This window comes from Podarcis gaigeae, assembly GCF_964106915.1.
Source record: "Podarcis gaigeae genome assembly, chromosome: 6".
NCBI lineage: Eukaryota > Metazoa > Chordata > Lepidosauria > Squamata > Lacertidae > Podarcis > Podarcis gaigeae.
The window spans coordinates 84,791,833-84,814,741 of NC_139682.1; the positions used below are offsets into that span (position 1 = coordinate 84,791,833).

At 44.0% G+C, this 22,909-nt stretch overlaps 1 protein-coding gene across 2 annotated transcripts in view; it reads left to right on the forward strand.

Moving 5' to 3' along the window:
• Positions 1-22,909, forward strand: part of BRINP3 (BMP/retinoic acid inducible neural specific 3) — a 262,633-nt gene that overhangs the window by 205,030 nt on the left and 34,694 nt on the right. For both annotated transcript variants that reach the window (XM_083745341.1, XM_083745342.1), the window contains exon 7: positions 11,071-11,293. In XM_083745341.1, the coding sequence (XP_083601467.1) occupies positions 11,071-11,293 (223 nt within the window). The remainder of the gene's footprint in view (positions 1-11,070; positions 11,294-22,909) is intronic.

Below are 22,909 nucleotides of genomic sequence, written 5' to 3' on the forward strand. Positions count from 1 at the left end.
GCTTTGTATCTCACGGCTCTTTCTGTTCCCCTGTGCTCCAATAAGATCTCTGCTGAGAAATGGAGCTTTGTAGATCATTCTATTCTTCTGTACATTCATTCATGCTGTCCAATAGCAACAGTTCTCTGGACAGTTCACCCTTGAAGTGTCCTCGTTTTCCAGGGACAGTCCCAGAATTACAAAAAGCATCCTGGTTTCTGATTTGATCCCTGAATGCCTCCGTTTGCCCTGCCAGAACCGTTGCAGCTGAACTCAGGGAGGAGGATGAGCTTTCGTTTATCCACCGTGGCGGCAGCTGCAGTGTTGGCTGTAAGGCAGCATCATGTTGTCTCTCCATAGCTACCTGCTACCTGCCTCCTCCCTTGGGCGGCTCGTAGCAACTGCTCAAGAGCAGGGATGGAGGAGCAGAGGCTGTGGCATGTGATACACTGGCTCTGAGGGGCAGGCAGAGGGCTGTGCCACCCTGGGTGGGAAGAAAGGGGGAGCAAAGCAGAAGGAGTCTTGACTTTTTTTAATTAAAAAAATGCTTTGTGCATTCACGTCTAATCTTGCCCCTTTATAAAATTTATTTACTAGTGTGTGGTTTGCTTTTTGTAAATCGACCAAAGAATGAAATAGAATAAAACCAGGATTAACAGGTTTTCTGAGGACGGTGGAGGGTGTGTGTGTGCTGTGTTCCATTAGTTTCCCAGTAGTGGCACTCACCCTTCTTCTGACAGGAAAGGCTCTGCGGTGCGGGGGAACACAACCAAAAATGGGATTGAGGAGGGTCAACTTGTGGGAAAGTGAGAAATGTCCCTATTTTCATCTGAGGTGTGTTGGAGGGTATGGCACTGAACACGGAAAATGCAAACATAAAGTCTGAATCAGAAGAAAATCAGCAACAGCATAAAGTACTGTAAAACTAAAATCACTGGCAGCAGTTAATATTAACTCCAACTAATCCAGAAAGCGGCAGCTAGACAGGGAGTGGCCGCCGAGCCCACATAAGACCGGTCATGAAAGAACCACATTGGCTCCTAGTACATTACCGAGCACAGTTCAAAGTGTTGGTGCTGACCTTTAAAGCCCTCAATGGCCTCAGCCCAGTATGCCTGAAGGAGCATCTCCACCCCCATCATTCTGCCCGGACACTGAGGTCCAGCTCCAAGGGCCTTCTGGCAGTTCCCTCACTGTGAGACGCAAAGCTACAGGGAACCAGGCAGAGGGCCTTCTTGGTAGTGGCACCTGCCCTGTGGAATGCCCTCCCATCAGATGTCAAGGAAATAAACTATTTGACTTTTAGAGGACATCTGAAGGCAGCTCTGTTTAAGAAAGTTTTTAATGATTGATGTTTTATTTTTAATATTTTGTTGGAAGCCGCCCAGAGTGGCTGGGGAAATCCAGCCAGATGGGTGGGTATAAATAATATGACGGTGATGATGTTGTTGTTAATAATATAAAGGATCTAAAAATATCTAAGATTTTAAGATGGAAGCACCTGGGAAATAAAAATGTCTTCAAATGGCACCTAAAAAGACTGCAATGTACGTAGCAGGCAAATCTCTTTGGGAAGGGCTTTCGATAAGCCACCACTGAGAAACTTCTTCCCCCATCTTATTATTCTCCTGCTTCTCAGATCCATGACAAGACCTACAGCAGATGATTTTGAGGTGTGGACAGAGATATGCAGGAAGAGTTTATCCTTCAGATGACTTGGACCTGAGCCATTTAGAGTCTTAAAGATTAATACTAGCACTTTAAATTGGACAGGAAGTCAGTGTAGATGTCAGAGCAGGTATAGAACATTTTGAGGAGAGTTCTTAGTTGTGGTTTCCTGGAGCTTTGCCACAACCTGAGTCTGCATGTCTTCCAGAAATGGTTCCATCCCTCAATGGGAATTTAATGGAAGACATTGAGTCACAACCCTCTTAGGTTGGAGTATGCCCCATTAAATTTGGCGGCACTTACTTCCTCTTTGAGTAAACATGCCTAGGACTTGGCTGTGCGTGCTGAGCTTGTGCTCCTTATTTTTTATTCACTTGCTCCCTGTTATTACTTGACTGATATTGTTTGCTGGTGGGAAGGTTATTTAATTTCATATGTTTTATTAATTAACTGTTTTCTTTGGTGGTTGTATTGGCTATTTAGAGGAGTTGCCCGTGTGCCTAACAACAGCAATAACAATAATAATGGATTAAAACCCATTGAGAAAGAGAGGGAGAAATGTTTGCATGCTGTACCCAGCATATAAATTGCAATCTGAGCCTACAGTGAATTCAAATTACAAGTAATTCATTGTTATTTTGTTTTTAAGTAATTGGGAATTTTTTATTTCTGTTCCATGCAATCATATGGAATATTAAACCTTTTTACAAGGGTGGTGCTGTGGTCTAAACCACAGAGCTTTTTGGGCTTGCCGATCAGAAGGCTGGCAGTTCAAATCCCTGCAATGGGGTGAGCTACCATTGCTGTGTCGTAGCTCCTGCCAACCTAGCAGTTTAAAAGCACACCAGTGCAAGTAGATAAATAGGTACCACTGCGGCAGAAAGGTAAATGGCGTTTCTGTGCGCTTTGGCTTCCGTCACGGTGTTCCGTCGCGCCAGAAGCAGTTTAGTCATGTTGGCCACATGACCTGGAAAGTTGTCTGTGGACAAATGCCGGCTTCCTCAGCCTAAAGTGAGATGAGCGCTACAACCCCAAAGTCACCTTTGACTGGACTTAACCATCCAGGGGTCCTTTACTTTTTACTTTTAAACCTTTATGTTAAAAAATATGTGTTAATTATTTAAATTTAGTGATTGTTGCTGTTTGGAAAAGAAAATGAAAGAAACAACTGCAATTGCCATATTACATATGCTTACGAATATGGTAGTGGGGTTGGTGGGGGTGTTTTAAAACATAAATATCATTCAGGGACTTTTGTAATGTTGTGCAGCTGCTTTTGTCAAAATAATCTCCACGCCTTACATATATGTGAAGAGTTACATAATTGCCAGAGTTATAATAAACCCTTTGCATCCCCACACAGAAGATGGAATTGGATTATTGACCTTGTGTTGTAAGACCATTGTCAGATCATTAATTTAAAGACACAGATCTTGTATTCTCTAGACCCTGCAAAGATAGTGGTGCCATTTATGATTTAGCCACTGATCTCTGGGACTATTTAGTGAATGATTTGAGCAGCTAGCATTTGAAGGGAGAAGCTTGTTTTGTACATCATTTTAGTAACATCCCCACTTTGCTGATAGTACAGGGGTACCTCGGTTGTTGAATTTAATCCATTCTGGGAGTTCGTTCGACTTCTGAAAATGTTAGAAAACCAAGGCGTGGCTTCCGATTGGCTGCAGGAGCTTCCTGCACTCAATCGGAAGCCGTGGAAGCTGCGTTGGACGTTCAGCTTCCAAAAAAAGTTTGTAAACCAGGTATAACCTCCGGGTATGCGGCGTTCAGAAGCCAATTTGCTCGGGAGCCAAGCCGTTTGACAACCAAGGTATCACTGTATGTGTGAGAGCTGAAACCTGTGGAAGAAGATTGTTGGATATGATATGGCAGAGGATTTCCACCAAATCTGACCAGCCACATCACATAAGAACATGAGAAGAGATTGCCAAACCAGGCCAATGGCCCGTTTGGTCCAGCAGCCTGTTTTCACAGGAGCTAACCAGATACCTGTGGGAAACCTGCAAATCAGGATCTGAGCATAAGATCTCTCTCCCCTCTGCAGTTTCCAGTAAGTGGGATTCAGAAGCATGGATGCAGAGCATTGCATCTATGGTCCATGGAGACAGAGCTTAGCCTTCACCATTACGAGTTGTCACTGATAGATGTTAGAAAGACCATACCATGACGAATAAAGCCTTGCTCAGCACATGGGTCCTGTGTCCCAGCTGATTAATACTTTATCTTCATGCACTGCTCAGAGAAAGAAAGAGGAGTGTGTAGCATGAAGCCTCTGGGTTGGTGAGTCTTGGTAAGTGCCTGAACTTCTGGTCTTGCCCGGTCAAGAGGTCAGTACCTTGTGCCTGCTGTACATCATGCTCTCTTGCTCCCAGCAATTAATCTCATGAATCCTAGAATGGAGAGCACATGCTCCAAGTTAATGTACAGCTTGCTTGTGGCTTCAGCCATTGCCATTCATCATCAGGATTTGCTCTTGTAGGAATAGTGGCTAATATCCAAAGATTAGCAACGCCACTGTCTGTGCTGCAAAGGCAACTTTGCATCGACGTGACTGTCTGCCATGCTCTGTGGCACAGCCCACTTGACATTAAGAGGTGTTTATAATATTGATGATGATGATATGTATGTTTGTGTCAATCCAACTTAATGGGAGGAGAGCTAACCCTCCCTCCAAAAAAATTGCTCCAATTGGACACACCCAAAGCATATCTCTGGATCCTAGCCAATGTCTGTTTCTGGGAGATCTTGAAAAATGCTGAATTTGTGCAAATCTTTTTGGCAGAATTAACCTTTGTTCTAGTTCTGCCTGTACAAATTTCGCTAGCTCATAGAATATGCTATTTCTCTATATATCACTCCCTTTTAATAGCAAACTGAACTAGCGAGTGGTGACAGAAATGGAGTTGGAACAGGACTGCTGAGAAAGAAGGGAGGTGTATCAGGAAAATTTCAAAGCTTGTAGAAGTAAAAGAAACAAACAAAACCCCAACCCAACAAATTTTTTAAAGGCTGAATAATAATAATAATAATAATAATAATAATAATAATAATAATAATAATAATAATAAATTTATACCCCGCACATCTGGGAGGCTTCCAACAAAATATTAAAATACTGTAATGCATCAAACATTAAAAACTTCCCTAAACAGGGCTGCCTTCAGATGTCTTCTAAAAGTCTGGTAGTTGTTGTAATCTTTGACATCTGGTGGGAGGGTGTTCCACAGGGAGAGCGCCGCTACCGAGAAGGCTCTCTGCCTGGTTCCCTGTAGTATGGCTTCTTGCAGTGAGAGAACCACCAGAAGGCCCTCGGTGCTGGACCTCAGTGTCCGGGTAGAACGATGAGGGTGGAGGTGCTCCTTCAGATATACTGGACCAAGACGATTTAGGGCTTTAAAGGTCAGCACCAACACTTTGAATTGTGCTCAGAATCGTACTGGGAGCCAATGTAGGTCTTTCAAGACCGGTGTTATATGGTCTCGGCGGCCACTCCCAGTCACCAGTCTAGCTGCCGCGTTCTGGATTAGTTGTAGTTTCCAGGTCACCTTCAAAGGTAGCCCCACGTAGAGTGCATTGCAGTAGTCCAAGCGGGAGATAACCAGAGCATGCACCACTCTGGCGAGGCAGTCTGCAGGCAGATAGGGTCTCAGCCCACGTACCAGATGGAGCTGGTAAACAGCTGCCCTGGACACAGATTTGACCTGTGCCTCCATAGACAGCTGTGAGTCCAAAATGACTCCCAGGCTGCGCACCTGGTCCTTCAGGGGCACAGTTACCGCATTCAGGACCAGGGAATCCTCCACACCTGCCCGCCTCCTGTCCCCCCAAAACAGTACTTCTGTCTTGTCAGGATTCAACCTCAATCTGTTAGCTGCCATCCATCCTCCAACTGCCTCCAGACACTCACACAGGACCTTCACCGCCTTCACTGGTTCTGATTTAAAAGAGAGGTAGAGCTGGGTATCATCCGCATACTGATGAACACCCAGCCCAAACCTCCTGATGATCTCTCCCAATGGCTGCATGTAAATGTTGAGTCCAAAATGACTCCCAGGCTGCGCACCTGGTCCTTCAGGGGCACAGTTACCCCATTCAGGACCAGGGAGTCCTCCACACCCACATGCCTCCTGTCCCCCCAAAACAGTACTTCTGTCTTGTCAAGATTCAACCTCAATCTGTTAGCTGCCATCCATCCTCCAACTGCCTCCAGACACTCACACAGGACCACCTTCACCGCCTTCACTGGTGACTCCCCCCCCCCCAGCAGCCCAATGTGGACAGGACATACTTAGCCAAACAAATGTAAAATGTCATTTGGAAAAGGAAAATGGAACCAGGGAGGAAGAAATAGTTTCCTGGGGGAGGGCATGGCTGGCTGGAACCTTGAACGAGCCACAGTGGGGGTGTACTGCTGCATTCTTTTGGAGACCCCACACGCTACAGAGTATTTATGATGTTTTTACATCCAGGGAAGCATATGATATCTTGACTGACAGCACTGAAAGATATTGAAATTCATAATGGAATATTTTCTCCTTTTGCACTCTATTCTCTGTCAGTGTTTATTCATCTGTTATTCAAACAGAGTTTGGGTAAGCAGCCTTTGGCTACATCCTTTGGCTACAATAATAAGGCAGGGAAATATCGCTAGAGTTTTCTGAGCATTGCACAAAGTGACAGACAAGGCCATTTAGGATTGCTGCCTAGGCAGCCACTTTAAAATGCTGATTTTGACAGGGCTAATGCAAAGTACATTTTACACAGAGCTATATTTACCACCAATTGTTAAATCCAAGAACAGCCATCTTCCACTTTGTCTTCACGAGATGAATCAGTAAAACACAGACACTCCCAAGTGTTCCTAGCTGAATGTTATTCAATGTAGGACTGGAGTTCAAGTCAATTATCAAATGTTAATTCTTTGTAGCAATAAGCAGACCTTCCCTATCCACTGGGGGAAAAAATCCAGATTAAACAGATGAATTGTCCAGACACCTGGAGTCCTCTCAGGCTTACTGGGGCAAAGGGATGGTTGGTGGCTGAGAAAGCCTCCAGGACATTCTGCAATAGGGATTGATACCCTTGATGCATGGGTCAAATTGTTAGCATATTAGCAGTGCATCATGGAGTCAGTTGCAAACTGTTGACTCCACTCACATAATTATGGGCACTGTAGTTTATATTTCCCAGCAACCCTTAACAAACTGCAGTGCCCAGAACCCATTGAGGAGGATAGGGTGTTTTAAAGGTGTTTTAAAGGTATAGCCCATTTTAAAGGTATAGCCCATTCACTTTCTCTCTCCACTAAACATGGGGGGAGGAAAATTTGGAGTTTCCATTTATGTTGTTTAGCAAACTGCACTTTCCCATTCCATCCAAATATTTGGAAAGTGTAGTGTCAAGAAAATCAGATTTTTCTGTTCTGGCCTTCTTCCAAAGCATTTTCTGGGTGGAGAGGTGACCTCATGAGAAAGCAGTTTCTTTCTCACTAATTGTACAGGATCTCATGGCTTGCATGAGTGACGCGGGGTATCCAAGGTCAAGATGGAGCTTCACTAATTGGGTCTGGAGGCCACTGTGGTGAAGTAGCATGTGCACTCAGTTCTGTAGAGTTACATCTTGGGAGATGTCTGATTGGCGAAGGTCATTGCCAGCTGCTATGAACTATGTAAGCTACCCACATTCCTTTTGTGTGTTGCCTCACGTCCTAGAATCTGGGGTCTGTGCCTGAAATTTTGCCTTGCTTTTCATTTACAATTTTCTTCCTGGCATCCACGCTGCTTGCTGTGTTTCTGCTGTATTTTTGCCTGTTGGTGATATATAGAGCTATTTCTTGTTGGAATTGCCTGCATTTGTGCCTTCAATATTTCACCGTTAAGAAACTCCCATCCATATTGGACTCCCTTCCCTTCAAGTATTTTTTATCATGGGATCTCACCCATTATAGTTCCTTAGATTTTTGAAATCAGCTTTCTTAAAGCCCAGATTTTGTGTCTGACTACACTCAGCTTTTCCTTACCTCTGTGCCATGAAGCCCAAGAGGACACGATCACTTCCTCCCAAGGTTCCTAGTACTTCCACTTTGTCAATCAGTTCTTCCCTGTTGGTGATAGGTCCAAGATAAATGATCCTCTTCTTGCTTCTTCTACCTACTGAGGAATGAAATTGTCCATGAGGCAATTGAGGAATTTGTTGGACCTTGCATTCTTGGCAGAGTTTGAGTTCCAACAGATATCAGGGTAGTTCTAGTTAACTTCTTCTGTTGCCCTCATTCCTGCCTAGGCCCTTAATCACATTCCAAAGGATACCTGTGCATTTTGCTGATTAGAGTACAATAAATTTAATAATCCTTGAACAGTAAGAACTCGTGTTGCAGTTTCACAGCTCATGAAATGTGTCAGTTTAAGATATGAGACAAATACCGCTCCCCCCCCACCGCCACCGCTGCCTTTTCTCTCTGTCTCTCTCTCTCTCTTGCAAAGCACTGTGACTTCACAGTAGCCTTATCTCTCATTACTCTGGATACAATGTGATATTCATTAGAAAATAATACAGGACATGATTTCATTAAGAGTTAGCAAGTTCTCTTCTTAGCAACCTTCCCTCCTGCTCCCACCCCCTCAGTTTTGTACTGCAAGAGAATATAATGCAAACCTTTCTTATCACATATAAACAGCACGTCAACTTTGTACATTGCATGTTGTTCTTGAACAAGTAAGTGGAGATAGTGAAGGTTCCTTCGGCGCGTCACTGAAAGATTATGGAATTATGGGATGGCTGAAAGTAGGACACGAGCACAGCGGCGCTTGGAACTTGTACATCATGGCTAGGCCTAGCCTCCATGAATTTGTCTAACTCCCTTTTCAAGTCATCCAAATTGGTGGCTGTTGCTAGGTCTTGTGGTAGTTAATTCCATAGTTGAGTTTCCTTGCATTTTTTTCTAAACTCAAAAACTACATCATCATCATCATCATCATCATCATCATTATTATTATTATTAGGTTGTGACCAATATTTGCCCTACACAGAGAAGACTCATTAAAAAGAATGACCAAATTAGGCCCATTAATCCGAATGTGTCTACTAGATACAACTCTTCATATATGTAAATAGTCCACTCAGATATTCATTTGTTTCACATACACTTCTTGGTAATCTGGGCCAGCACCAGGAATTGGCATCATCAGGCATGCTCCAGAAGGGGACCCACAATGAATCCTTGGAGCCTCCTGGTTGTTGCTGTTGCCAGCCTTCTCCAAGCAAGCAAGCAGTGAGAGCAATAGGGAAAAGGAGAATCGATTCCCATGAGCCTGTCCCTCTCCCAGAAGCAGAGGAGAGCAAAAGTGGCAGTAGCAACCATGAGGCAGAGTTGGGTGGACTCCGTGTGAATCCTCAGACAGGCTCCTTGCAACAGCCTTGTGAAGGAAGCGAGTCTAATTACCTCTACGTCGCTGAGCTCTTTAATTGCTAAAACATTGATAAATCAGGAGGAAACTGTCAGGGTGTCTATCAATTATAAAAATGAAATAATTCTGCAGTGCAAAATTGACAGCAGTTAAGAGGTTGTGGGTAGAGTGAATAAGGTTTTCCTGAGAGAGTGGTGAACGGCACCACATACAGGAAAGAGTGGTAGAAAGAGAGAGAGAAAAGGGGTGGCCCCCACCCACTCTTGGTTCTGACCTGACTCATTTTTTTGTTCTGGTCCTGCCCACTTTTGGCTCTAGCTACATCCTCCATTTGTTTGAAGCCCCCACCCCTGATTACACCCAAGGTAATGCAGCCCTTGGCAGAGAAATATTTGGATATTCAAGCCAGTAGCACATTCAGGGCCAAATTTGGGGAATAATTATTCATTCATTCATTCATTCCTCACACATTTGGCTGGGTTTCCCCAGCCACTCTGGGTAGCTCCCGACAGAATATTAACAACACAATAAAACATCAAACGTTAAAAATTTCCTTAAACAGAGCTGCCTTCAGATGTCTTCTAAAAGTCAGATAGCTGTTTATTTCCTTGACATCGGATGGGAGGGTGTTCCACAGGGCGGGTGCCACGACTGAGAAGGCCCTCTGCCTGGTTCCCTGTACCCTCACTTCTCGCAGTGAGAGAACCGCCGGAAGGCCCTCAGAACTGGACCTCAGAGTCCCGGCAGAACGATGGAGGTGGAGACACTCCTTCAGGTATACAGGGCCAAGGCTGTTTAGGGCTTTAAAGGTCAGCACCAACCCTTTGAATTGTGCTCGGAAACATACTGGGAGCCAATGTAGGACATTCAAGACCAGTGTTATGTGGTCTCGGCGGCCGCTCCCAGTCACCAATCTAGCTGCCGCATTCTGGATTAGTTGGAGTTAATATTAACCTCTGCACCAACACTTTGAATTGTGCTTGGAAATGTACTGGGAGGTGACCAGGGCCCCCAAATTCAGTAGGGTTACTCTACCACATTATGAAGTAGAATCATAGAATTGTAGAGTAGGAAATGTCATCTAGTCCAAACCCCTGCAATGCAGGAATTTTTTGCCCAACGTGGAGTTCAAACCCATAACACTGAGATGAAGAGTGTCATGCTCTACCAATTGATCTACAAAGTAATACTCATTACAACCTGGGAGACATAAGATCTTTTGAAGTGAAGGAAATAATACTTACGACCATCTCAAGAGGAGAAGGTTACAAGACCATTTTGCATCAGCTCTTATATTTGAAGGAGGGAGTCATACAAGACGTAACTGGCTGTATGTTTGAAAAAATAATATATACAATTCATTGTATTGAATTGTAGATTTCAGCAGAAGTAGCTCATAAAGTTCAATGAAAAAAGTAGAAGACCCAGTGGATCAGTTCATTCTCTAATCAGTTTATGTATAAGGTCCATACTGGGTTTTCTACTTTTTTCATTGAACTTTATGAGCTACTTCTGTTGAAATCTACAATTCAATACAATGAATAGTATGTATTATTTTTTCAAACATACAGCCGGTTACGTCTTGTGTGTTTACTGAATATGTTTCACATAACCAGAGATTTGTTGTTGTTTTGTGGAGGGAGTCATACAGCACAATCCCAGGTATATTTACTCTGACGTAAGCCTGACTGATTATCCTGGGTACTTCCTCCCTAGAAACTGTGGGTAAGGTTGCACGCATAATGAAGCCATGCTCAGTTTGTCTAATGTGAAGCAACGGAAAGCAGGCCTTTGCACTTCTGAAAAGCTCATGTCACATTAATATTTATGCTGTGTACAACGTTTAAGAATATTGTGTTTGCCTGCTGTACTACTGTCCATTAAGTGTGACAAATTAAAGTGATAAAAATGGACACAAGCTAGAGGTAACTGTTGTTTTGCTGCACAAAGGCTCACAGAAACGTATCTTAAAAGAGTGTTGAATTTTGCCATTTTGCAGATGAATTCAAGTTCTTTATGAAAAGGCTGCCCATGAACTATTTCCTCAACACGTCAGCCATTATGCACTTGTGGACAATGGACTCAAATTTCCAGCATCGCTATGAGCAACTGGAAACCAGCACGAAACAGCTGTTCCTCAAGGCGCAGAAAATTGTCCACAAGCTCTTTAGCCTTAGTAAGAGGTGCCATAAACAGCCACTCATCAGCTTGCCGAGGCAAAGGTAAGAGAAACAAAAGAGAAAATGCAACCAACCTAGGACAGTGATTCCCAAATGGGGCTAGCTTGTAGAGATGGCGGAAAGTGATAGCAATGTAGTACTAAAAACTCGCAAAGATAAGGCTACATTCCTTCAAAATGCCCTACATGTTTAGGATCACTGACCTAGCACTCTGTTTTGACACTGAAGGGTTATTCACATAGACATGACAACAGTTTCCAGTATTAACCCTCCATCTTGATGGCATATTGAGGGAATGGCTGATACCTTACCTGGTCATGTGATGCATGGAAGGGAGCATTCATTGTGTGGACGCCATTTTTAGTGGCATATCCATGACCGGGATAAGATGCAAAACATGTTCCCCAGCTCTCTCACAGATATCAAGGGAGAGAGTTGGAAGATAAGACATCCCACTCTTCCAATCTCACCAATTCATCATTTGGGGGCTCTGTAGATTTTACAACTGTGCATCCTCACTTTTAGGCTGCTTTCCCAATCATCCATTTGGGAGACGGTAAGGTGATGTGACTTGGGGATATCATTCTCTCCTGTTTCTTTGGTGAATTTGAACAGCTAGGAGCTGCCCAGTGGTTTCCAACCAGCTACTGAAAAGTTGGGGTTGTGTATATCATCCATCTGAAGTGTAATACGAATGACTGGGACAAATCTTCCTAATGCTTTTACTTGTGTATATTCCTCAAGTCAACAGGCACTATGGGTGCATAACATGGGCATACGGGAAAATGTCGGAGTCTCTTTGATAGTGATTTTACACCATTCTTGAACAAAGGGATTGCCAATATCATGATATTTCTATCAGAGTATAGCCAGAGGGTGTGACTCTATTCTACCGCTAAGCTGTGTAAACTGTCAAAATGAGAGATTACAATTTGCCTACCGTTTTAAAGCCGCAATCCTAAACAAAACAAAGTGAAAACAAAGTGGGGGGGAGGAAGAGATCTTATGTCAGAGCTGTGCTTAAAGTCTGGCCCTACTCTCCTCCCTACACAGTTATGCCCTATGCATGAGTAATGTGTGGATGGTGCTATTGCTGAAAGCTTTCTGTCTCAGGATGATAATCTGCACACCATGGGCGCTGACTGTGGGTGCCCAGCGTGCTCTGCCCAGAGCTGCAACATCATGACATCACATTGCAATGTCATGATGGTGTAGTGTGGGGCAGGTCACGGCAGGTCATGCGCTCCAGCGCCATGGCAGCAACTGGACCGGGGCCCTTGCTTCCACCGTGGGGCCTCACTGGCAGTGACTGTGATCCCCTCTCTCCCAATCCTCCCTTCTTGATCTCCTTTCTGGTCCAACTTCTCCAACTCTGCCACAGCGATCTGCCTCTGCCATGACAGTGATCCCCTCTCCCAATCCTCCCTCCTTTCCCTCCCTTTCTCCCCCTTTCCTTCCTTCCTTCCTTCCTTCTTTCCTCCCTCCGTCCCTCCCCTCCCCTTCCCTTCCCTCCCCTTCCCTTCCAACCCAAGTGATATTAACACAAAACTCCATACATTCACTAAGTAAAAGAATCTAGGTTTACCATCCCCTCTCTCCCATCCCTAATCTTATACACCAGTGTCTCAAATAGAACATAACCAATTTTCAGAAAAAGACTCTGTGACCCAAAAGCAGAGGCACTGTGCGTATTTTTGTAACCCAATTAAATATTTAATACAGATTATATAAAAGCACACACGATTGAAAGGGCTCGTTTCACACATTCAGCCATCCCAATGGCTTTTCCCAGCCAAAGCAGGCTGACATGAGGAAAGCTAACTAGTGTAGTCTGAAAAGACAGTGATGAGTCAAGGGATACTGAAGCATTCAGTACAGCTGTCAGCTGGAAAAAGACACTGGTTGTCTCTGTCCCTCTTCTCTCCCTCCCGAACGTCTGTCCCTGGCTGAGGGAGTCTAGGATGCAGAACTGCCTCTCTATCTCTCTCTTCTCTATCATTCTCTATCACAGAAGGAGATAGAGAGGCAGTTCTTCATCCCAGCCACCTGCCAAAAGGTAGGGCCAGTGAAAAACGCTTAAACTTTTCTCATTACTTTGTGGGGCCTTAACCCCCATAAAAATATTATTGTGGGGCCTTAACCCCTACAAATATATTATTGTGGGGGCTGCAGCACCCCCACAATATGGCGCCAGTGGTACACACTTCCTTAGAATCAAAGTCCATTGTCCAAGGGTGTAGCCACTGGGCCAAGACAAGTTAAGGCTTCCTTAAAAAGGTAAAGGGACCCCTGACCATTAGGTCCAGTCGTGACTGAGTCTGGGGTTGCGGCGCTCATCTCGCTTTATTGGCCAAGGGAGCCGGCGTACAGCTTCCAGGTCATGTGACCAGCATGACTAAGCCGCTTCCGGTGAACCAGAGCAGCGCACGGAAACACCGTTTACCTTCCTGCCAGAGTGGTACCTATTTATCTGCTTGCACTTTGACATGCTTTCAAACTGCTAGGTTGGCAGGAGCAGGGACCGAGCAACAGGCGCTCACCCTGGGGATTCGAACCGCCGACCTTCTGATCGGCAAGTCCTTGGCTCTGTGGTTTAACCCACAACGCCACCCGCGTCCATAAATGCTTCCTTGCTTCCTGGTAAAAACCACTTTCTCCCTCCAGTGTAGAAATTAGCATTGGGTGGGGATCTCCCTTTGTTGCCAATAGAAGTTTTTAATGCCCCCCATACTAATTGGTCTGTGGTGCAAGGGATATTTGTCAAGATCACTCTCAGGACTATGCTGCCAAATGCAATTCCTAGCTTGTAGAAGAGAAATCCTGGGAATCCCAGTCCTTGTGGCAACCATAGTTTGTGGTCTAACTATTGGCTGTGATGGTACTTTTTGGGATGCGAGTGGCGCTGTGGTCTAAACCACTGAGCCTCTTGAGCTTGCCGATCAGAAGGTCAGCGGTTCGAATCCCCGCAATGGGGTGAGCTCCTGTTGCTCTGTCCAAGCTCCTGCCAACCTAGCAGTTTGAAAGCACACCAGTGCAAGTAGATAAATAGGTGCTACTGTGGCAGGAAGGTAAACGGCGTTTCTGTGCACTCTGGTTTCCATCATGGTGTTTCCATTGTGCCAGAAGTGGTTTACTCATGCTGGCCACATGACCCAGAAAGCTGTCTGTGGACAAATGCTGGCTCCCTCAGTCTGAAAGCAAGATGAACGCTGCAACCCCATAGTCACCTATGACAAGACTTAACCATCCAGGGGTCCTTTACCGTTTTTTACTTTACTTTTTGATCCACGGCGGCTCCTTTGCACACACAGGTCACCACTTGCCATTGCCATTAGAATGAATGAATATGCATGGATAAACCAACCCTTAAAGGGAGCAAAAAGAATTCAAAGAAAGAAGACCTCATGCCTATTCAATTCATTCAATAGCAATGATAACATCAACAACAGTGTGGTGTAGTGGTTAAGAGCGGTAGTCTCGTAATCTGGGGAACCGGGTTCGCGTCTCTGCTCCTCCACATGCAGCTGCTGGGTGACCTTGGGCCAGTCACACTTCTCTGAAGTCTCTCAGCCCCACTCACCTCACAGAGTGTTTGTTGTGGGGGAGGAAGGGAAAGGAGAATGTTAGCCGCTTTGAGACTCCTTAGGGTAGTGATAAAGCGGGATATCAAATCCAAACTCTTCTTCTTCTTCAATAAAAAGCTAAAACAATTTCAAATATAAAAAATGATTAAGCAATCCCACATGTAGAACCATTTCATATAAAAAAAAATCAGTTCCAGTGAAGTTACAGAACAGGATAAAACTCCCAATTTAGCAAGCCTTGTTGAAGACAAAAGGTATTAAATAGGTGCTGGAAAGACAACAGAGACAGTTTCTGTCTGATATTTAATAGGGAGATCCAAAGGTTGGGTTCTGCCACACTAAAAGTCCAACTCCTTCATCATACAGAATGGACTTCCTAATTAGATGGTATCTGCAAGGTGCCATCACCTGCAGAGTGCAAGATATATAAGGAGAAATATATTTCAGACATCCTGGTCCCAAGCTCTCTAGGGCTATGTCTTAAGTTGTGGGTGAACATATCAGACGACACAGCGATTCTTCAAACAGCTCTTGTTTATTCTCAGGCCAGGACAGAACTGAACTGAAGGGCTCAGTCAGCCTGCTTATATAGAGCTCCAGTACCACGTTACTGTAACAACTTTCTAAAACTATCCAATCACTGAACGTCACTTTCAATCCTTCATTTGCATAACTATCTACAGTATCTCCCTGCTGGCCCAGGGTGAGAACTTCAGTACATAATACTATGGACACCAGGACAGGCACCCTGAACTTAGTCTGGTATTCCCAGCCTTGTTTTCATCTTGCTGCTGTTCTACCCAGAAATATATAAATATGTAAATAATAAATAAATGAAGCTCTCTGCTCCATGTGCTTATCACTAAATTGCTTCCTTCCAGGACCACATCCCACGTTGCTCCAAAATCTGATTTGAATTGAACAAGTTGGGGTTGGGGCATACGCCAAAATTCATTTCAGTGTCTCGTCTGCCATCTCCCTAGATTAGCTTGTCAGCCTTTCCTTTGGTCCAAGATGTGAAGTCTGCGTGGGAACCAAGGCTTCCTTACTATATAATTTCAGGCTGTAATACCTTCCAGATGGATTTCTCTAATTATAGTATATCCCCGAAGAGAAGAACAATGATGGCTTTTAAGTTATGAAGGGTGACTTTAAAAATGCATTATGATGAAGTGACAGATCCTCCGCCCTCCAGAAGCGTTTTACTCATTGATAGAAGGTCCATAAATCATTGACACGACACTTCTCCTAAATTATCTGTACCGCAGATTTCCCAGATTCAGTTGGTCATTTTCCAAAGGTATTAAAAGAAGAAGAAGCCAACAGCCTAGACTGTTCTCTTCTTTTACAACCGTGCTGTCATTAGGATTCCATCCAGCATCCATTGAAGCTGAGGGGAGCCATAGTAAATAGAATATTCGCTGAAACTATGCCAAGGCAAAATATGATTCACTATACCAACAGTTATTCACTAGAGGGACAGATTGCTGTCTTATGGCAACCATAAATTCAAATCAAGAGCATAATTTTTCTTATAGAAAATGTAGAATGCTTGAAATGCCTTAGAATAAATCATACAGGTTTTATGAGAATCTTGCAGTATGTTATGGGTGCCTTAGCCACCTCTTCTGCCTCCCTGCCAAGTCATTATCAGGCTGATCCTATGCAGAATTACACAGGCCGAGTCTCCCAATTTCAACTGTGCCTCTGACTGCATGAGATTGGGCCATACAGGGTCAGATTACTCCAGCAGTAACAAAGAAAACCTTATGGTTAAGTCACTGGTCCTCCTGCCCTACCTCTTTCTAACCTTGTGGAATCTGGATCTCCAGTATCTCATAAAGGAGCCCTGCTACCTGAGATCTTTTTTTTTTCAAGTAAATTTTTATTGTTTTCCTTACATATTCTTTTCCAACAAACCATATTAATGCCATACATTTCCTTTGACTCTGCCGAGTCGCAACTGCCCCCTCCCTGCAATTGGTATAATTAACCCCTTTCTATCATGCACATCATTCTCACAATAGTACATTGAAGGTATTATGTCAATCCTGCTAGTGTCTTGACCTCTTTACAATTCTCCTTTAAATATTCAATAAATTTACTCCAGTTATTTTGGTATCTTTGGTCTTCCTGGTCCCGGATCCTTCCTGACAATTTGGCAAGTTCTGCATATTCTGTCAACTTCACCTGCCACTCCTGGATGGTTGGTATGTCTTGTGTTTTCCATCTTTGGGCCAGGAGGGTTCTTGCTAACAGATTTTGGTCTCCCATTTTGATTTCCATTCCTATTAAACCTAATAGGCACGCTTCCGGTCTTTTGGGGAAAGTTTACCTAGATATTTTTTTAAGTTCATTATAAATTGATTCCCAAAATTTTTTAACTTTGTCACAGGTCCACCTGAGATCTTTTAATGTGAGATTGTACCTGGGACCTTCTGCATGCAAGGCATTGTGCACATTCCATTGAGCAGTGGTCCTTTTGCAAACCCCTCTGCTGCTTTTCTCTTCCCCATCCCCTTCCCATAAATAATGTGGTCAGCTTTCGTGACTCATGTAATAATTGTAGTTTCCATGTGTTTGGTACAGTCATACCTTGGTTGTTGAATGCCTTGGTACTCGTACGTTTCAGCTCCCAAACAATCAAAACCCGGAAGTGAGTGTTCTGGTTTTCGAACGTTTTTTGGCTTCCGCTATTGTTTCTGGCTTGCCTGCACAATCGGAAGCCAATCAGAAGCCGTGCCTTGGTTTCTGAACATTTTGGAAGTCAAATGGACTTCCGGAACGCATTCTGTTTGAAAACCAAGGTACGACTGTGATCCCAGGAGATGTTGTTGTTGTTGTTGTTGTTGTTGTTGTTGTCTCCTCCTCCTCCTTCATAATATTCACTTCCATAACAGATATATCAAGGAGAATGTATAAGAATTAAATGAGCAGGAAGCATCCTTAAAAAGCATCATTAAAAACATCTGAAGCAAGAGATGGGTGGTTCCACTAAAACAGGATACAGGTTTTCCCAAACTTGGGTCTCCACCTGCTTTTGGACTATGATTTCCCTCATCCCTGACCACTGATCCTGCTAGCTGCTAGGGATTATGAGAGTTATAGTCCAAAAACAGCTAGAGACCCAAGTTTGGGAAACCCTGTACTCAAAGAAGCGAAACAAGGAAGTGATTAAGGAAGTGATTATTCTATTGTGTATTGCAGGCATCCTCAAACTCAGCCCTCCAGATGTTTGGGGACTACAATTCCCATCATCCCTGACCACTGGTCCTGTTAGCTAGGGATGATGGAAGTTGTAGTACCAAAACATAGTTTGAGGATGCCTGGTGTAGGGTATTCTGGCTGCCATCTAGGCACAGTTGTGCATAACCATCTAGAAATCCACAACAAGAGTCAGCTGTGGTACAAATGCTCCCAGATACAAATACATGTGCACCATGTGATTGTGAATTAAATGGCTCAACAGCACTTGCCCCGATCCATTTCTGCTACAGTTTGTTTGAAATCCTGAAGAATGCTTGGAATCCCGCTCTTGAAAGGGCACCAAGGACTCTTTGTGTGAAGTTTCTTGTCACTTCAGAGAGCTGCAATTCCCAGGAATCTTTGGTTTGTGGCTATTAACATTAAACAGGCTTTAAACTGCTTTAAATTTGCAATGTAAACACGTCTAAGTCTTCTATTTGTTAAGGGGTTTTCTACTTTCGGATTCATTTAGAGAATTGACCTTTTTTTGTAATGATGTAACCTTTGAGCTGAGAGAACAGGGAAAAAAGGAGACTTCTTTTTGCATACCAGAAATACAATGGAAATCATGGTGGAGTAGACTGTGGCCAAATGACCTTGTATGTCTGCTCAATCTGCTCTCCACATGCCTAACTGATGATGGGCAACTTCAAGGGCTTGGTTCTCTCTCCTTGATGTCCTTTATTTTAAAATCAGGTATAGACCAGACAGTACTTTAAATAGAGCTCACCCCAAGAAGAGTGCATGAGTATGGGACCAATGGCCCTCCCAATGTGCCAACCAGGGGTTGGCAACGTGCGGTCCATGGGCCAGATCTGGCCCACAAAGACCATTTTACTGGCCCCCAAGCCATCCCCGAACCAAGCTGCCCACCTGGCGAGTCCCCCGAGCGCTGCGCTAAACCAGTGCAACACGATGCGGGTACACACTGAGTGGCACCGGAAATCGAGTCTGCGCACACGCAGATACTAGAAATTGCCTCTGCGCATGCCCAGATACCAAAAATGGCTTTTGCACAGGCATGATTTTCAGCATCTGAGCATGCGCAGAAGTGATTTCCAGCATCGCGCTGCGCCAGCCCGGCCCACAGATGATCTCCGTGGGAGTGATCCGGCCCAGGGCTGGTAAGCCTTGCTGATCCCTGGGCTAGACTCCAAAATGCCATCATCTTCTTGCCTGCATCATCATAAGGATCAATTTGGCACAGAGGTGATTTCTATATATGAAGGGTATATCCAGAACATCAGACATAATACCTATAGAAATAATACCATCAGTCATAAGATTTGTCTAGCCTATAAAGTGATGGTGTGTGTGTGTTTTAATTGGAAAGATATGTTTTAGGCATTTCCCAAGTTTTCACTGTAAAGGTATTTAATTATACAAATGAACTCGTAAGAAGTCCCATTGAATCAAGTAAATCCTACCTGTGTCATCCAAGCAGTGTGAGAGAGCATCTCCCAGTTGATTTACAAAGTTGGATCCTGAAATACGTACACCTGAAATATGTGACTGGTAAATGGAAATGCAACTATTTGTTCACTAAGCTCCTGCACTAAATTATCTCCCTTCAATAGAAATGATTTTTTTTTTCAATTTTCAGTGGCTTAGAATTAATCCCAGTATGCAGACAGGTGCATTTTGTTCCATGTAAATAAACTTCTTAGCCTCCTTTTGTCTTTCTATCGTACATAGAATTTATATGGTCACTTTATACTTCAAAAATCAGCCTGCATTGAAAGAAATAATCATCATCTTGAATTAACTGGAAAGTTTTGCAGTCTTTTATAGCATCCGAGCAGCACACAATTTATATTCATTCAATCATCTGGCTTTTCATTTTCATTTTACAATGTAGAAGCCAAAGTAACATTTGTGGGCTGTCAGATCTGGAGGAAGATTTGCAATCAAATGCAGTTTTCTGTATCTGACAGTGATCGTGCAAGTCTAAAATTCCATATGGAGCTTTAATAGGAGGGAAGAAGAAGCAAAATAAAGCATCTTCTTTATGTACTAGTTTTGTTATTTTAATATTCATATGCAGAGGAATAAGCTTCCATCCCTTCAATATCCCTCTGTATTGAATATTATGAGAATGTTGCAGTGGTAGTTCTGCTGAAATCTCAAGCAGTGATTAGTCGAACCTGCTGTGATGTCACAGAGGTGCAAAGAGTGCAGAAGGGCTACGATTGAGTAAGTTGTGTTTATCCTCCCAGAAAAGTGGATGGCGGGCAAACTGGTATGGTAGTAGAAAAAGACTCCTGAGCCAACAGCGTGGCAAGAGAAGTGGGCATTGAGGTTGTTGTTGTTGTTTAGTCGTGTCTGACTCTTCATGACCCCATGGACCAGAGCACGCCAGGCCCTCCTGTTTTCCATTGCCTCCCGCAGTTTGGTCAAACTCATGCTGGTAGCTTCAAGAACACTATCCAACCATCTCGTCCTCTGTTGTCCCCTTCTCTGTGTGCCCTCAGTCTTTCCCAACATCAGGGTCTTTTCCAGGGAGTCTTCTCTTCTCATGAGGTGGCCAAAGTATTGGAGCCTCAGCTTCAGGATCTGTCCTTCCAGTGAGCACTCAGGGCTGATTTCCTTCAGAATGGATAGGTTTGATCTTCTTGCAGTCCATGGGACTCTCAAGAGTCTCCTCCAGCACCATAATTCAAAAGCATCAATTCTTTATGGTCAAGAGCCTTCTTTATGGTCCAGCTCTCACATTGAGAGAGCACTGAAGTAGGAAAAGACAAAACTGAGAAGAGGCTCTATGGCCAGGAATGTAGAAATAAGGAAGAGTGAAATTTATTTGATATATTGGTTTGAAATAACCAGACAAATCTTGACCTGTAGGTCTCCGCTGTCTTTATTAGTACACTGCAAGCTACCTGTCGGTTTGATTCTGGCTTGTTTTTGACACTATAGGTCATGGGTAGGCAAGATCTGGGGGCCAGATCCGGCCCAATCGCCTTCTAAATCCTCCCTGCGGATGGTCCGGGAATCAGCGTGTTTTTACAAATGAGCATTAGACTTCCTCATTAAAATACAAACCAAAGCAAATTTCTCCCCCATCCTTAGTGACACTAAGGGCAAAGGCACGGTCTGCCCTTCTCAGATATGGAAGCAAAGTGTCTTTCCTAGATGGCCACACAAAGGTAAACAGTCACCCGCACAGTTTCTCCATCCATATTCCAAGCATTTGGTGGGTTATTTTGCTAGATCTGAATAATGTCTGATAGACTTATTAAATATACATACTGAATTATTAGACTGCTGAGCAAACTAATGTCTACATTACTGGGGAAAAAAGACATTTGCTGAATGCATTCTTTATAATCTTTTGCTTTCGTATATCTGCAAGTGCCTTGGCTGATTCCCTTTGGAAAGAACTGCAAATATTTCCCCATGAAGAAAATACATTTGTAAAGGCATTTGGGTCTCTTCTATCACCCTCATCTCGTGAATGCGTATTTACAAAAAGGCTTTTTAATCTATTTAAAACACAATGACATAGTAAGTCAAGAATGGAAATGGTTTAAGTTGGCTTGTGATTTGTCAGTTTGCATGGAGTTTTAATCAACGGAGGCTCTGTGTCTGCTAGCTAACTGCCCCTTATTGAAATAAAGACATGGATCGCAAACAAAGAAGTGCAGACAAGCAAACGCTAGAGGTGATCAAGTGTCACTGAAGTGAAGTCTAATAAAAACATTCATCATTAGCATTGATGTTGCGCTTTCAGTTTTTCAAACCATCTCCGTAATACTTACAGCAGTACCATAAGTTTCATTAACACATTTTGGGGGGAAATGGGACTTAGCAGGTGAGGAGAGTTGGAGAGAGGAAAAACAATGGCTTTGTCTAAGGCCATGCAGTGAGTAGCAGTTGAGGTGAGACTTGTATCAGAGACATCCTGGCTCACCTTTGCCATCACATTACACCAGGTCTCAAAATGCAGCTTCAAGTTGCATTGAGCTGAGCAGGACGTGGGTACACCTAACTGTTTCTAGACTGCCGTCCAAATCTCAGACACCAACAAATACATTCATAAGGAGGTGGCACTGTGGGTTAAACCACAGAGTCTAGGACTTGCCAATCAGAAGGTCGGCGGTTCGAATCCCCGTGACGGAGTGAGCTCCCGATGCTCAGTCCCTACTCCTGCCAACCTAGCAGTTCGAAAGCACGTCAAAGTGCAAATAGATAAATAGGTACCGCTCCGGCGGGAAGGTAAATGGCGTTTCCGTGCGCTGCTCTGGTTCGCCAGAAGCGGCTTAGTCATGCTGGCTACATGACCTGGAAGCTGTATGCCGGCCCCCTTGGCCAATAAAGTGAGATGAGCGCCGCAACCCCAGAGTCGTCTGCAACTGGACCTAATAGTCAGGGGTCCCTTTACCTTTATGCTTCATAGGAGGCACGAGTCATGTGCATGTTGTGTGTTCATTCCTTTAAGGGTGTTCACTGATAACCAAAACAAAGAGACATACCCCTCTTATTTAAAACTGCAGGGAAGTCAAAACTAATCGGCAGAAGCATTGTAAAAAGCAGAATAAACAAGAGGAAAAGAGCTACACAGGGCAACCCAATAGCCTTTTGGAAGATAACCACCTTAGTGTGGCCTCTGTTGCTTGTTGTTTAGTCGTGTCCGACTCTTCGTGACCCCATGGACCAAAGCACGCCAGGTCCTCCTGTCTTCCACTGCCTCCCACAGTTTGGTCAAACTCATGTTTGTAGCTTTGAGATCACTGTCCCACCATCTCGTTCTCCGTCATCCCCTTCTCCTTGTGCCCTCCATCTTTCCCAACATCAGGGTCTTTTCCAGGGCGTCTTCTCTTCTCAAGAGGTG